Source organism: Pseudophryne corroboree, chromosome 5 (assembly GCF_028390025.1).
Source record: "Pseudophryne corroboree isolate aPseCor3 chromosome 5, aPseCor3.hap2, whole genome shotgun sequence".
Classification (NCBI taxonomy): Eukaryota; Metazoa; Chordata; class Amphibia; order Anura; family Myobatrachidae; genus Pseudophryne; species Pseudophryne corroboree.
Window position 1 is genome coordinate 338,972,800 of NC_086448.1, and position 14,532 is coordinate 338,987,331.

At 43.2% G+C, this 14,532-nt stretch overlaps 1 protein-coding gene across 1 annotated transcript in view; it reads right to left on the reverse strand.

The window, feature by feature from the left end:
* Positions 1-1,198: 1,198 nt before the first annotated feature.
* Positions 1,199-14,532, reverse strand: part of PPP1R17 (protein phosphatase 1 regulatory subunit 17) — a 70,544-nt gene continuing 57,210 nt past the window's right edge. Inside the window, exon 5 of the mRNA XM_063924897.1 lies at positions 1,199-1,685. Coding sequence (XP_063780967.1) covers positions 1,621-1,685 — 65 coding nt within the window. The 3' untranslated portion in view covers positions 1,199-1,620. The remainder of the gene's footprint in view (positions 1,686-14,532) is intronic.

Sequence of the window (14,532 nt, forward strand, 5' to 3'; positions counted from 1 at the left end):
CAGCCAACCACAAATAAGCATGCTGACAGCTGTTCACTGTCTTTCTGCAGGCTGGGAGGCAAGTAAAGAATGCTGCCTCGCAGCTCTGATTGTGTAGCCATCACACACACACACACACACACACACACACACACACACACACACACACACACCCTGCTCGAAGGCTCCTAGAACTGTGGGACCTAGTGTGCCTATACTTAAGATGACCCTGCTCTGATGTGATACATTTGTGATACCTTGTAATATCTATGACCTTAAAAAATGTAATTATCTTCTTAATTATTGTAATTTTAAATTTGTATGTTAGATGATACATGTCTTCTAGGTTATATTGGATGCAAAGATAATAAATCACCATGGAGAGCCAATCAATGTATTTGTTAGATGTGTTATTAAACTGGGGCACATGTAACTATAGCATGTAAGGAGAACTATACTCATATGCAACCACACAAGATAAGATGTAATTCCTGAAGGTCCATGGGACAAATGACACTGCATTTGGACATTCATTGGACTAGCACTAGTGGACAGAACTGCAAATTCAGTATATGGGTTAAAAGGTGCGTACTCTTGGAAGGGTTGTGCTGGAAAATGGACAGGTACAAATACAGTAATTAGTGAAATTGACTAGGTGTGTAGAGAAAATCTTAGAAATGTATCCCAGAAATGATATTCAAATCTGAAGCAGTACCATCTAGCATGCATATTCCATACAGGATCAGTTCTTAAGAGTTTAAAAGGATGAAGCAATATTACATTGTCAGGAAAATAAAGCATCATATCCTAATGTGCACCAGTGTTCCAAGTTATCAATAAAAATGGAAATACCAATACATGCACATATAATGAGTAGAATAAAGCAGTTATAAGGGAAAAGTTCATACAAGTTCATACATGTACTTCCAAAATTGGAAGACTTCATCCGAATATGCTAGCACAAATTATATTTTTGAAACTTGAAACAAAAGTGCTTTCGAAGACTTACTTTCAGTTGAGACGTGCATCCCTTTATCTGCCGCTACTGTATGTACACATCCAAATATTACTGTACATTACTGTAATTACTTTCGGCTTCCCTCCACCCTCATAATATGGACTTTTGGTGTGTAAGTAGATTACACAAATGCAACTTTTAGCACATACTTCCAACCACACTATGCAAATTACTGTAGGCACTATATACACGATAGGTACTGTATATGCAAAATATAAAAAAGATGCACACTAAATTTTAATTGCTACTCAATAATGTATTTTATCACAAAAACAAAATTTTCAAATCAGTTATAAAAGTTACAAAATGTTCCAATACAGTACACATTGCACTGAGGGGGGGGGGGGAGGGGGGGGGGGGGCAGGCACTAATTACCCGGGCACCGGATGGTTGAAAGTGGACAAATGTCACTTTCTGGAGCTGCTGATGCTCCGTTTACAATGGCCGGTGCCCCAATTTTTTTGGAAGGTGCTGTGACTATAGTCTTCCCATGTTGACCATGCTCCTTCAGTACCCGAGCCCTTCGCCACTCTCGGGGGCCCTGTATATTTAATTCTAAACTATAGTACAGTACTTGAAAAACATTATTGAATTATGTTATGTTAATTTTAACAAATTGTTCTCTATCCATCGGTTTCTTCACTCTCCACAATAATGGCTCTCCTATCTTCTTTCAGCAGTTTGATACCTAGAATATAGAAAAACAAAGCAAAAATATAACAATGGTATTCATGAAGAAAGCCACATTAGAAGTTGACTGTAGCATTAATATAACATATCTTTTGAATTCAGTTATATCCTTTTGCCTTCTATTCCAGTTCTACATAAGGAAGAGAGATACTCACACTGAGATGATTATTGGAGAGACGGACATTAGGAAAATTGTAACAGTTCCACTTTTGCCTAATCCAACTCGTTTTTCTATTTATTTGTCAAAATTCCTAACAAAGGTGAGATGAACATAGAAATGGGCATACTGTGTGCACATGGCCTACAATTAACAAACCATATGTCCCTTTGGGATGTGTTTATCATCCCGGCTGTCAGGATGCTGAATCCCAACACCACTCAGGACACTGGCACCAGATCACAGACAGCTGACATCCCGAAGGTGAGTATCGGGGTACGAGTTCGGGTTAAGCACTAGGGGGGTTATCCCTAGCCACAACTCCCCCCCCCCCCCCCAGGGGGTTAGCCTTAGCCGACAACCCCCTCCGATGTCGAGATCTTCAATGTTGGGATGCCACAGTCAGTCATGTGACTGCTGGGATATACGCTGGGATGTATGTATTCGTCCCTTCCCCAGGTAATGGTAATATGGTAACGGGCTTCCTTAGATGCAGAATTGCAGTGATTTTTGCAAGCACTATTTTTTAGTATCATGCTACTTATTATAAATTAGGAAAACATGCTGCTGTTTGGTATTTTGAAAGTTAATGTGAACAAAGAGTAATGTTTGCAACATGGAATAGTAGTCTTTATGGATGTTCTTGCAGTGACACAGAATAGCTGTGTATTCACTGATATTTAGCCCCACTGGCTGAGTGGATCTACAACAGTATACCATGCAAAGTATCATATATGTGCCCAACAACAGAACCTGTCTCCTTGTTAAACAAGTACTTGAAGTGTGCATTGGAATCGAAAAATTGAATAATTGCTATAAGAATGAGGTATATGAAACCTCTAGGATGGGGGCTGGCATGAAGGAAGATCCCATGACTTACCCTGCCTATGGTGTGGCAAGCGGTGTGTCTGTGTTGGACTTTATGTAAAGGCTTGGACTGTGGGCCTAAGCCTATTTGTCCCAATCTTCTGAGACAAGTCAGTCCCAGTGACTGCTGTGTATTATCACATTGTGCTGCTGTTCTGTTCTCTCCCTTCTCTCTCCTCCCTCATTTTCAGGTTATTATTTTCTCCTGTCCTTTATTCTTTCCTTGTCCTTTTATCCCCTTTCTCTTCCTTTCAACTCAGCTTTATTTTTCTTCAGTATATTACTCTTTATTATTGTATTCCTCAGTCTTTATAGATGAAGACAGGTGCTAAGTGAATTTCCTGTGGTGTGATACATTGAAGGACCTGTTTGCTGTCCTTTTTCTTTGCATTCTTCTCACTGTCCTGTTTGGCTTTTCCTTTTATTTTACTATCTACTTCTACTGTCCATCTTCTTTTTTCATCTGTCCCTATTTTTATCTTTTTTATTATTATGCCTTTTTTTATCGTCTACTGTTGGATGTTATTGTGGATTGTGCTGATTATGGCCATCCTTTCTTTGCTACCATACTGTACTTTCCCTTAAATATAAATAAATAAATAGAAGTTTTTCGGCCAAATTTAAGGGGGTATCCAATTAGCCGCGATAACGCGGTTTCCTGATATTTTCCCGCATTTGTGATAAATTGGTTTCCAATTAGCTGCGAAAAGTTGTTGGCGTTAAGTCTCCATAGGGTTTATCGCAAATTTTTCTTCACTGTCTCTGAGCAAGGAATAAGTAGTGCAAAATCCCTAGGTAAAATGTCGGCGCTTGGTTCAGAACCCCTGGGAAACCCCCCTTGATGATTAATTAGACTCTTTGAAGCTGTTAATTCTTTTTAATTGGCCAATAATGACATGTCAGTTTTGGGGTTAAAAAAGCAAAGTGAGGCTATGAATCGGACGGGCTAGGGAGAAGGACGTGCCTTGGAACTGCTCCTACACGGCGTCCTAATAAAAACAAAACTACAACACCAAATAGCCCACCGGGTCTCCCCATACCCTCTACTATACCTCTGCTGCTGAAAGGGGGTCGGAGGAAGCGGGTTGCGGAGCCGGAGGACGCTCAGAGCGCCCTTGCAGGTTGCGGCCCACTTCATCCCCCTGAGCCGGGACCTCAATTTCACCAGGTGCCTGCCGCGGATCTCCAGGGCAACGGAACGGAGCCTCCCGTTCCGCTCGTTGCCGCGGCTACAGCGCTGCCTCTCCTGCTCCCCGGAGACTGTGACCTGGTGGTCCGGGTCCTGGCCTCCCCCTGCATCCACGCCGGCACTCACCCCTCACACGGAGCTCACTGGCCGGATACTCCTGGACACTTCCCCGGGCTGTACACCTCCCGGCGGCCATCTTTAGTGTGGGCAAACCTGCACTTCCAGCCAGCTCCTGCGGCTCCTACATGCTGATCGACTGGCCTGGTCTGGGAAGTTACACTGAACACTCCTGTCAACAACCTTACATGCCTTGTGATAGGGGTATGCTGGAAAGGGCATAAAGGTGCTCTACCTCCCCATTCTAATCCTTTCTTTGATTTATATTTCTGTTTATTTATTTTTTTTCCTTTCTTTTATTTTATTTTAATTGTTTTTTTTTTTTTTTTTTTTTATACCCATTTGGCTATTTTTATTTTTTCTTAATATTTGTCTCTCCTCTGGAAAATCCATTTCCATATATACGCAACCGTCACTGCTGGGTGCTCGACATTATTGGTCACCTAACCTATACACAGTGAAGCCAGCTCTCTTGGAGTACATTTCTATACATTAAATAATCTGTAATGTCATAGGAACAGCTTTGGAGCTCCCCCAGCTGGTGAGAAATCATATTGCAGAGCATTTATTTCTATATACATTTTTTTTTAATTCTTTTTTATTTATTTATTTATTTATTTTATTTTCTCTCTCTACGTCTCTTACACCTTGTCATACGCTATTGCTATTTCAACACCACAAGTTCCTAAATATGGATAAGTACATGGCTAAAACTCCTAGAAACCCCCGAGGCTCACAAGCGAATAAAGGTCGGGGTCGGGACAACATTTCTGCAGATAGCCCTCAGTCACTGGCATCTGGTCTCAGCAATAGTCCTTTGGAACGCTCATCACTTACTACAACAAAGAATCCCACCAAATCTTTTACTACGCATGAGATTACTGACATACTGGCTTCGCTTCTGGATCAAAAATTGGCTCCCTTGAAGGATTCATTGGACTCCGCTCTTACCCAATTGAATCTTCATGATCAACGTATATCGGAGGCGGAGCAAATAATCTCAGACCTTGAGGATGATTTAACGACGGCCAGAACGGCGCTCACTGAACAGGATAAAATAGTGACGTCCATGCAAGAGAAACTTGAAGATTTAGAGAACAGAAATAGAAGAAGTAATGTGCGCCTTATAGGACTCCCGGAAACGGTGAAACCTTACGAACTTAAGAACTTGGTCTCTCAGTGGTTGCCAAGGGAATTGGGATGTATATCTGATTCTGAATCACTGCTGATTGAACGTGTTCACCGTATCGGTCCGGATCGACAATCTACCAAAGATAGACCTAGACCGGTTATCATAAAGTTTTTAAATTACGCTGATAAGGTCCGCCTGCTTGATGCTTATAGAAAACGTTCCACTCTCAAGTACCAAGAGTCCAAGATCCTACTTTTTCAGGACTTCTCATATATGGTGGCTGCAAAGAGACGAGAGTTTTCCCCGATATGCAAACGCATGTTCGAGATGGAGCTCCGGTTTGCTCTACTTTATCCGGCTAAGCTGAGGGTCACATACTCAGGAAAATCCTATTTCTTTGATACTCCGCAAGCTGCAAAAAACTTTGTGGACTCATTGGCTTCTTCACGTCCATCTAGGATGGATGATGCGGATTGACACTACAGAATTTCATCTTGTGGACATCTTTAAATTCATTGAACATTCAGGTTATGGATGACGGTTTATAGTTTGGAATGTTTTTGGTTTCTTGCAGGCTGTTTAATGCTTAGCTATGCTGTGATATTTCAAGGGTGTTGCTGGAGTCTTAGAAGGACCAAACTTCTTGTTGAAAATCTCATATCTAGGTGTACCTTTACCTATTTCTTCTTCGGCTCGCTCGCCCTCTTTTTCTTATTCTCTTTCTGCATCTCACTGATTTCCCTTCTTTTTTTTCTTCTTTTTCTTGTTCTTATCCTATTTTCTCAGCTTTTAAAATGCTCTAGTACTAAATGTCCGTCTAGTTCGAAATCCGTATTGTCACACGAGTATGATTGTGTCCTGCAATGTTCTGCAGGGCTGCTGCTCAGTCGGACATACTACTGGGTTCTTATAAGGTTAAAATGGTTAATGATTGTTGAAAATTTAATTGTGGTTAACACACATGATTTTTTCCTACTACATGTGATATGTTTACATTTCCCCCCATTGGGCCGGTATTCACCTCCCCCTTGTCCGCTCGCTGGGACGGGTAAGGATTTTCCAAAGGAAGTTTATACTGTTATGACTTGGCCTAGGGTGGGTATTGGTTAAATGACAGCGACTGTAAATCCTTCTAAAACGATAAAAACGGCCCTTAAATTAGTAACATGGAATGTGGAGGGCTTAAATTCCACTATAAAGAGGAAGAAGATTCTGACCCACCTAAAACGTTTACGACCGGATATAGTTTTATTACAAGAGACACACTGGAAGATTTCTGATCCCAATGTGGTAAGAGATACATGGATAGGAGATTTCAAAACAGCATCCTATACATCAAAACAAAGAGGGGTTATGATTATTTTTAGCAAATTTCTTGTTTATAATATTAGTGACAGCTTGGTAGACCCTGAGGGAAGGTATCTATTTTTAAAACTGACTATACATGGTATATCTTACACGATTACTAATATTTATGCTCCCACGGGACCTAATGCCCTCTTTTTCACTGATATTTATACAAAGTTGCAGGACTGGGCAGAAGGTGCTATTATTCTGGGTGGGGACTTTAACTGTGTTCAATTGACAGGACTGGACAGATCCACAGCTGCCACTACCCATGGCTCAGCTGCTCCCCTATCGCTTTCGTTGCTGACTAATACGATGGGATTGTGTGATCCCTGGAGGTGCCAACATCCAGATTCTCGTGAGTATACGTTTTACTCACACCCTCATCATTCCTCGTCCAGATTAGATTATTGGCTGATCACGGATACTCTTTTGCAACAGGTAGTACACTCCCAGATAGATCCAATTCTCCTTTCTAACCATGCTCCGGTGTGGTTCACTATAAAGTTAAACACTCCAATACCACGTTCTTATAATTGGAAGTTTCCAGCTTATATGGAAAAATCTTCAGATTTCCGCCTACATCTTGAACAGTCATTTCTAAATTATAAAACTGATAATATGGAACATATCGGGGACATCAACCTATTTTGGACCGCCTCGAAGCCGGTAATACGGGGTCAGATCATGGAGTATGTCTCCAGGAGACGCAAGGCACTGAATAATCAATTAAATAATCTTAGTCAAAATTTAACTAGAACTTATGATATACTCTCTTCACATTATTCACTTGAAAACCGCCAGGCTTATCTTACTGCTAAACAACAATACGATGCCCCATGCACTGAGCGGGCAAGCGTTTCTCATGATATTCGTAGAAACAAGTTTTTTAGAACTGGCAATAAATCGGGCAGGTTGTTGGCAAATTTGGTTCGGTCGTACTCTGCTCCTTCACGCATCACTCAACTGTCAACTGATCTCACCTCTAACGTTTTGGATACTCCTGCTATCTCGAAGGAATTCTTACGTTACTACCAAATTTTGTATAAATCTCCTCCTGATCATCCAATGGAGGGCCAGAGATTTTTGGATAAAGCAGGACTTCCGGTGTTGACGGAGGAAGAGAGAGAATCTCTGACGACGCCAATTCAGGAACCTGAAATATTATCTCTAATCAAATTGTTGAAAAAGGGGAAGTCCCCTGGGCCGGATGGTTTTGGGGCAGAGTATTACCGAATGCTGGCTCCTCACTTAATGCCTTATATGCTAGCTCTTTTTAATTCTATATTACAAGGGAATTCAGCCCCGACCGGGTTTGATGAGGCTAGAATAGTGGTCTTTCCGAAACCGGGAAAAGATCCCAAGTATGTCCAATCTTATAGGCCGATCTCCTTACTAAACCAGGACTTGAAATTATTTACCAAATTACTAGCGTTTAGACTTCAGCCCATTTTACAGCGAATTTTACACCCAGCTCAAAATGGGTTTGTTAGAAACAGAACTTCAGTACATAATATCCGTACTTTAATGGCAGCGATACATAGCTCGAGACAATCAAAGTCTCACAAAGCCCTTATAGTCAGTTGTGATGCAGACAAGGCATTTGACCGTGTCTCCTGGGCTCATATATTGCGAGTCCTACATGCCCAACATTTTGGTACTAAGTTTATTGATGTTTTTAAAACACTATATGCCACTCCACAAGCGTATATCACGATCAATGGATTAAACACAAAATCGTTTCAGTTATATAGGGGTACAAGACAGGGGTGCCCCCTCTCCCCCTTGTTATTTAATCTGGCTTTAGACCCGCTCATACGCACGTTCATAAGTGAAGTATCTTGGAAAGGTATCGAAGTGGGCTCTCACACTATAAAGGTCTCCGCTTTTGCGGATGATCTTCTACTATATTTCAGTGACCCCATGACATCATTTCCCTCACTATTGACCGCACTAGAGAATTTTAACTTAATATCAGGATTTTTAATTAATTTTGACAAGACTGAGGCACTGGCACTGGGTGGAGACGCGAGGGTGGGATGGAATGATGCGTTCCCATTTAAATGGGCGCATAAGTACATAACATATCTTGGTATACGTGTATCATCTGATCCCTCGGAATTATACTCTTTAAACTTTTCTTATTATATTAATAGGATGATCGAGGACTTTACGAGATGGCAACATCTGCCAATTTCTTACTTGGGTAGGTGTCACTTGTATAAAATGGTGTCTTTTCCTCGCCTACTTTACCCGATACAGATGCTTCCGTTTTTGCTATTAAAAAAAGATATACATACACTAAATAAAGCCATTACTAAATTTATATGGGCGAATAAGCGTCCTCGTATAGCACTGTTCAAATTAAAACAACCACCCTCACTTGGAGGAGTTAATCTCCCCTGCCCGGAAGATTACTCCTTAGCAGCTAATTATAGATGCGCCCTAGATTGGATAGGTAACGGAGACAATTTTGTTAACAAGGCTCTGGAACAAGCTTTGTATCCCAGTTATGATTTGTTACAGATACTACATTTTCCGAATTCCTTTATATTACAGGATATAAAACCAATTCCATTATTATATGCTCCTTACAAGGCGTGGCAGCAAATTAGAAAACGTTCTAAACTCACTCTGATTCATTCCTTGTTCCAGCCTTTATTTGGGAACCCGGCTTTTCAGGGAGGGGATGCGGGCAGGATTGTACGTGGTTGGCACCTCCAGGGACTCCGTTCATTGTTTCAATTTTTGAATGATGACTGTTCGGCGGTATTATCGCTGTCCCAATTACAAACTAGATACCCGACTTTGAAATTTCCCTTTTTTGCATATTTTCAGATGCGTAGTTTTGCTACACACATTATGACGCACCTACAGCCCATTGATCGTACTTTTCTACTGGATGGCATTGTACGACGACGTTTAGACTCCCCCCATTCTACATCTTTAATATACTCTTACACCAGACGGAAGATTGACTATACTAAACTTACTGCGGGCATAGCTAAATGGAAGGATGTCTTTCCGGGAGTGGATTTGCACACTATTATTAAATGGTCTAATTTGCTTAATAAACAATTGGTATCTTCCTCTTATGCAGAGATGCATTTAAAAATTTTACATAGAGCTTACTATACCCCTAGGCTGCGATTCCTTACAGGGGCAGCAGACAATTCTCAATGTTTCAAATGCAAGTCCCCCGATGCTGATATTATACACTGTTTATGGTCTTGCCCAATTATACAATCATTCTGGGAACTAATACAGGTGTACATTGGGGTTAACTTGGGTATACCATTTACAATGACAATGGCATGGGCCCTTTGGAATTATGTAGAACCTTACACTCCCGCTTTATCCAAGGGTACAAGACTGCTTCTGGCTCGCATTGCAGCAGCAGCAAAGAAAACAATACTATCTCAGTGGATACAAAAAGATCATATTCCTGTGTCTCTTGTGTTACCACGGTTAATATTTATATTCCAAATGGATTGGACAGAATGTTCTCTAGATGTTGAATCTCGTGCTCCTAAGTTTTTTGCAATATGGCTGCCTTTTTTGATCACATTACCTGTGAACACCAAAGAAAGTATACGTAAAGTGGTACGGTTAACGACGTGGTATAATATGGCAACCCTCACCGATGGGTCGCCACCGTTTTGAGCTTCTTTAGATAGGTCTTTTGCCGTTGGACTTTTAACACCTCACTTATAAATATAGTCATACATATGTATAATTGACTAATTTTGATGTACTGTATTTCATGATCATTAGGGTTTATACTATTTTGTTTCACAATTTCCCACATTTAACATGTCACAATAATATACGGACAGTGGATTTCTATGTTCGCCTTTATTGATATGTAGTAATACTGTTACATGTGTGTTACTTTTCTTCTCTTCAATAAACACAATTTAAAAAAAAAAAAGCAAAGTGATGGAAAATAAGATTTTACTTACCGGTAAATCTATTTCTCATAGTCCGTAGTGGATGCTGGGGACTCCGTAAGGACCATGGGGAATAGACGGGCTCCGCAGGAGACATGGGCACTTTAAGAAAGAATTAGATTCTGGTGTGCTCTGGCTCCTCCTTCTATGTCCCTCCTCCAGATCTCAGTTAGAGAAACTGTGCCCAGAAGAGCTGACAGTACAAGGAAAGGATTTTGGAAATCCAGGGCAAGACTCATACCAGCCACACCAATCACACCGTATAACTTGTGATAAACTTACCCAGTCAACAGTATGAACAACAACAGAGCATCAGTTCAACCCTGATGCAAAAATAACATAGCCCTTATTGCGGCAATAACTATATACAAGTATTGCAGAAAAAGTCCGCACTTGGGACGGGCGCCCAGCATCCACTATGGACTACGAGAAATAGATTTACCGGTAAGTAAAATCTTATTTTCTCTAACGTCCTAGTGGATGCTGGGGACTCCGTAAGGACCATGGGGATTATACCAAAGCTCCCAAACGGGCGGGAGAGTGCGGATGACTCTGCAGCACCGATTGAGCAAACAATAGGTCCTCCTCAGCCAGGGTATCAAACTTGTAGAACTTTGCAAAAGTGTTTGAACCTGACCAAGTAGCAGCTCGGCATAGTTGTAATGCCGAGATCCCTCGGGCAGCCGCCCAAGAAGAGCCTACCTTCCTAGTGGAATGGGCTTTAACTGATTTTGGCAGCGGCAATCCAGCCGCAGAATGAGCCTGCTGAATCGTGTTACAGATCCAGCGAGCAATAGTTTGCTTTGAAGCAGGAGCACCCAACTTGTTGGATGCATACAGGATAAACAGTGACTCCGTTTTCCTGACTCTAGCCGTTCTGGCTACATAAACCTTCAAAGCCCTGACCACATCCAGTAACTCGGAATCCTCCAAGTCACGAGTAGCCACAGGCACCACAATAGGTTGGTTCATATGAAAAGATGACACCACTTTTGACAGAACTTGTGGACGGGTCCGAAATTCTGCTCTATCCATATGGAAAACCAGATAGGGGTTTTTATGTGACAAAGCCGCTAATTCTGACACACGCCTAGCCGAAGCCAAGGCTAATAGCACGACCACTTTCCACGTGAGATATTTTAACTCCACCGCTTTAAGTGGTTCAAACCAGTGTGATTTCAGGAAACCTAACACCACGTTAAGATCCCAAGGTGCCACTGGAGGCACAAAAGGAGGCTGAATATGCAGCACTCCCCTTTACCAATGTCTGAACTTCTGGTAGAGAAACCAACTCTTTTTGAAAGAAAATGGATAGGGCCGAAATCTGGACCTTAATGGAACCCAATTTTAAGCCCAAATTCACTCCTGACTGTAGGAAGTGAAGGAAATGGCCCAGCTGGAATTCCTCTGTAGAAGCATTCCTGGCCTCACACCAAGAAACATATTTTCGCCATATACGGTGATAATGTTTAGCTGTCCCGTCCTTCCTAGCCTTTATCCACGTAGGAATGACCTCGTCCGGAATGCCCTTTTCTGCTAGGATCCGGCGTTCAACCGCCATGCCGTCAAACGCAGCCGCGGTAAGTCTTGGAGCAGACAGGGCCCCTGTTGCAACAGGTCCTGTCTTAGAGGAAGAGGCCACGGGTCCTCTGTGAGCATTTCTTGCAGATCTGGATACCAGGTCCTTCGTGGCCAAGCTGGAACAATGAGGATTGTTCTCACTCCTCTTTTTCTTATTATCCTCAGCACCTTGGGTATGAGAGGAAGAGGAGGAAATACATAGAACGACTGAAACACCCACGGTGTCACCAGTGCGTCCACAGCTATCGCCTGAGGGTCTCGTGACCTGGCGCAATACCTCTGTGGCTTTTTGTTGAGGCGGGGTGCCATCATGTCCACCTGTGGCAGTTCCCACCGACTTGCAATCTGCGTGAAGACTTCTTGATGTAGTCCCCACTCTCCCGGGTGGAGGTCGTGCCTGCTGAGGAAGTCTGCTTCCCAGTTGTCCACTCCCGGGATGAACACTGCTGACAGTGCGCTTACGTGATTCTCCGCCCAGCGAAGAATTCTGGTGGCTTCTGACTGAATCAGAACCGGTTGGTCGCGAAGCAGGGTCTCCGCTTGACGTAGGGCATTGTATACGGCCCTTAGTTCCAGGATGTTGATGTGAAGGCAAGTCTCCTGACTTGCCAACAGACCTTGGAACTTTTTTCCCTGTGTGACTGCTCCCCACCCTCGGAGGCTTGCATCCGTGGTCACCAGGATCCAGTCCTGAATGCCGAATCTGCGGCCCTCGAGAAGGTGAGCACTCTGCAGCCACCACAGGAGAGACACCCTGGCCCTGGGGGATAGGGTGATTAACCGATGCATCTGAAGATGTGATCCGGACCACTTGTCCAGTAAGTCCCATTGAAAGGTCCTCGCATGGAACCTGCCGAAGGGAATGGCCTCGTATGATGCCACCATCCTTCCCAGGACTCGAGTGCAGTGATGCACTGACACCTGTTTTGGTTTTAACAGGTTCCTGACCAGTGTCATGAGCTCCTTAGCTCTCTCTATCGGGAGATAAACCCTTTTCTGGTCTGTGTCTAGAACCATGCCTAGGAAAGGCAGATGAGCCGTAGGAACCAACTGCGACTTTGGAATATTTAGAATCCAGCCGTGTTGCCGTTACACTTCCAGAGAAAGTGATACGCTGTTCAGTAACTGCTCTCTTGATCTCGCTTTTATGAGGAGATCGTCCTAGTACGGGATAATTGTGACACCTTGCTTCCGCAGGAGCACCATCATTTCCGCCATTACCTTGGTGAAGATTCTCGGGGCCGTGGAGAGACCAAACGGCAATGTCTGAAATTGGTAATGACAATCCTGTACCGCAAATCTGAGGTACGCCTGATGAGGTGGATAAATGGGGACATGAAGGTATGCCTCCTTTATGTCCAGAGACACCATAAAATCTCCCCCCTTTCAGGCTTGCGATGACCGCTCTTAGCGATTCCATCTTGAACTTGAACCCTTTCAGGTATATGTTCAGGGAGTTTAAATTCAATATGGGTCTGACCGAACCGTCCGGTTTCGGGACTACAACATGGTCGAATAATAACCCCCTCCTTGTTGAAGGAGGGGAACCTTGACCATCACCTGTTGAAGATACAATTTGTGAATTGCAGTTAACACTATTTCCCTCTCGTGGGGGGAAGCCGGCAGGGCCGTCGGTGAGGGGGCATCTCCTCAAAGTCCAGCTAGTATCCCTGAGACACAATATCTATTGCCCAGGGATCCAACAGGGAGTGAACCCACTTGTGGCTGAAATTACGAAGACGTGCCCCCACCGGGCCTAGCTCCGCCTGTGGAGCCCCAGCGACATGCGGTGGATTTTGTAGAGGCCGGGGAGGACTTCTGTTCCTGGGAACTAGCTGTGTTGTGCAGCTTCTTTCCTCTGCCCCTGCCTCTGGCAAGAAAGGATGTACCTCGGACTTTCTTGTTTCTTTGTGATCGAAAGGCTGCATTTGATAATGTCGTGCTTTCCTAGGCTGTGCAGGAATATAAGGCAAAAGATCTGAATTACCAGCCATAGCTGTGGAGACCAGGTCCGAGATCCCTTCTCCACAAATCCTCAGCCTTCCATATGCCTCTTAAGTCGGCATCACCTGTCCATTGCATCTCTACAGGACACGTCAAGCAGAAATCGACATAGCGTTGACTCTAGAACCCAGTAGACTAATGCCTCTTTGGGCATGTTTTATATATATATATATATATCTTAAGACAGAATCTTTAATATATATATCTATATATATATATATCTATATATATATATACCTACTAGGGTCTCAATCTCTGCTGAGAAGGTACCTGTCCACGCTGCTACAGCGCTATAAACCCATGCCGACACAATCGCCGGTCTGAGTAGTGTACCAGAATGTGTACGCTATCCGCAGGATCCCTGAGGATAGCTGTTAAGTCAGGGCTACCTTTTGGGCAAACGTCACACCCTAGGGGAAGATTCCCATCGTATCCTGGCCCTAGTAGGGGAAGGATATTCCTTGAGAATTCTTTGTGGGACACTGCAGTCTCTTGTCTGGA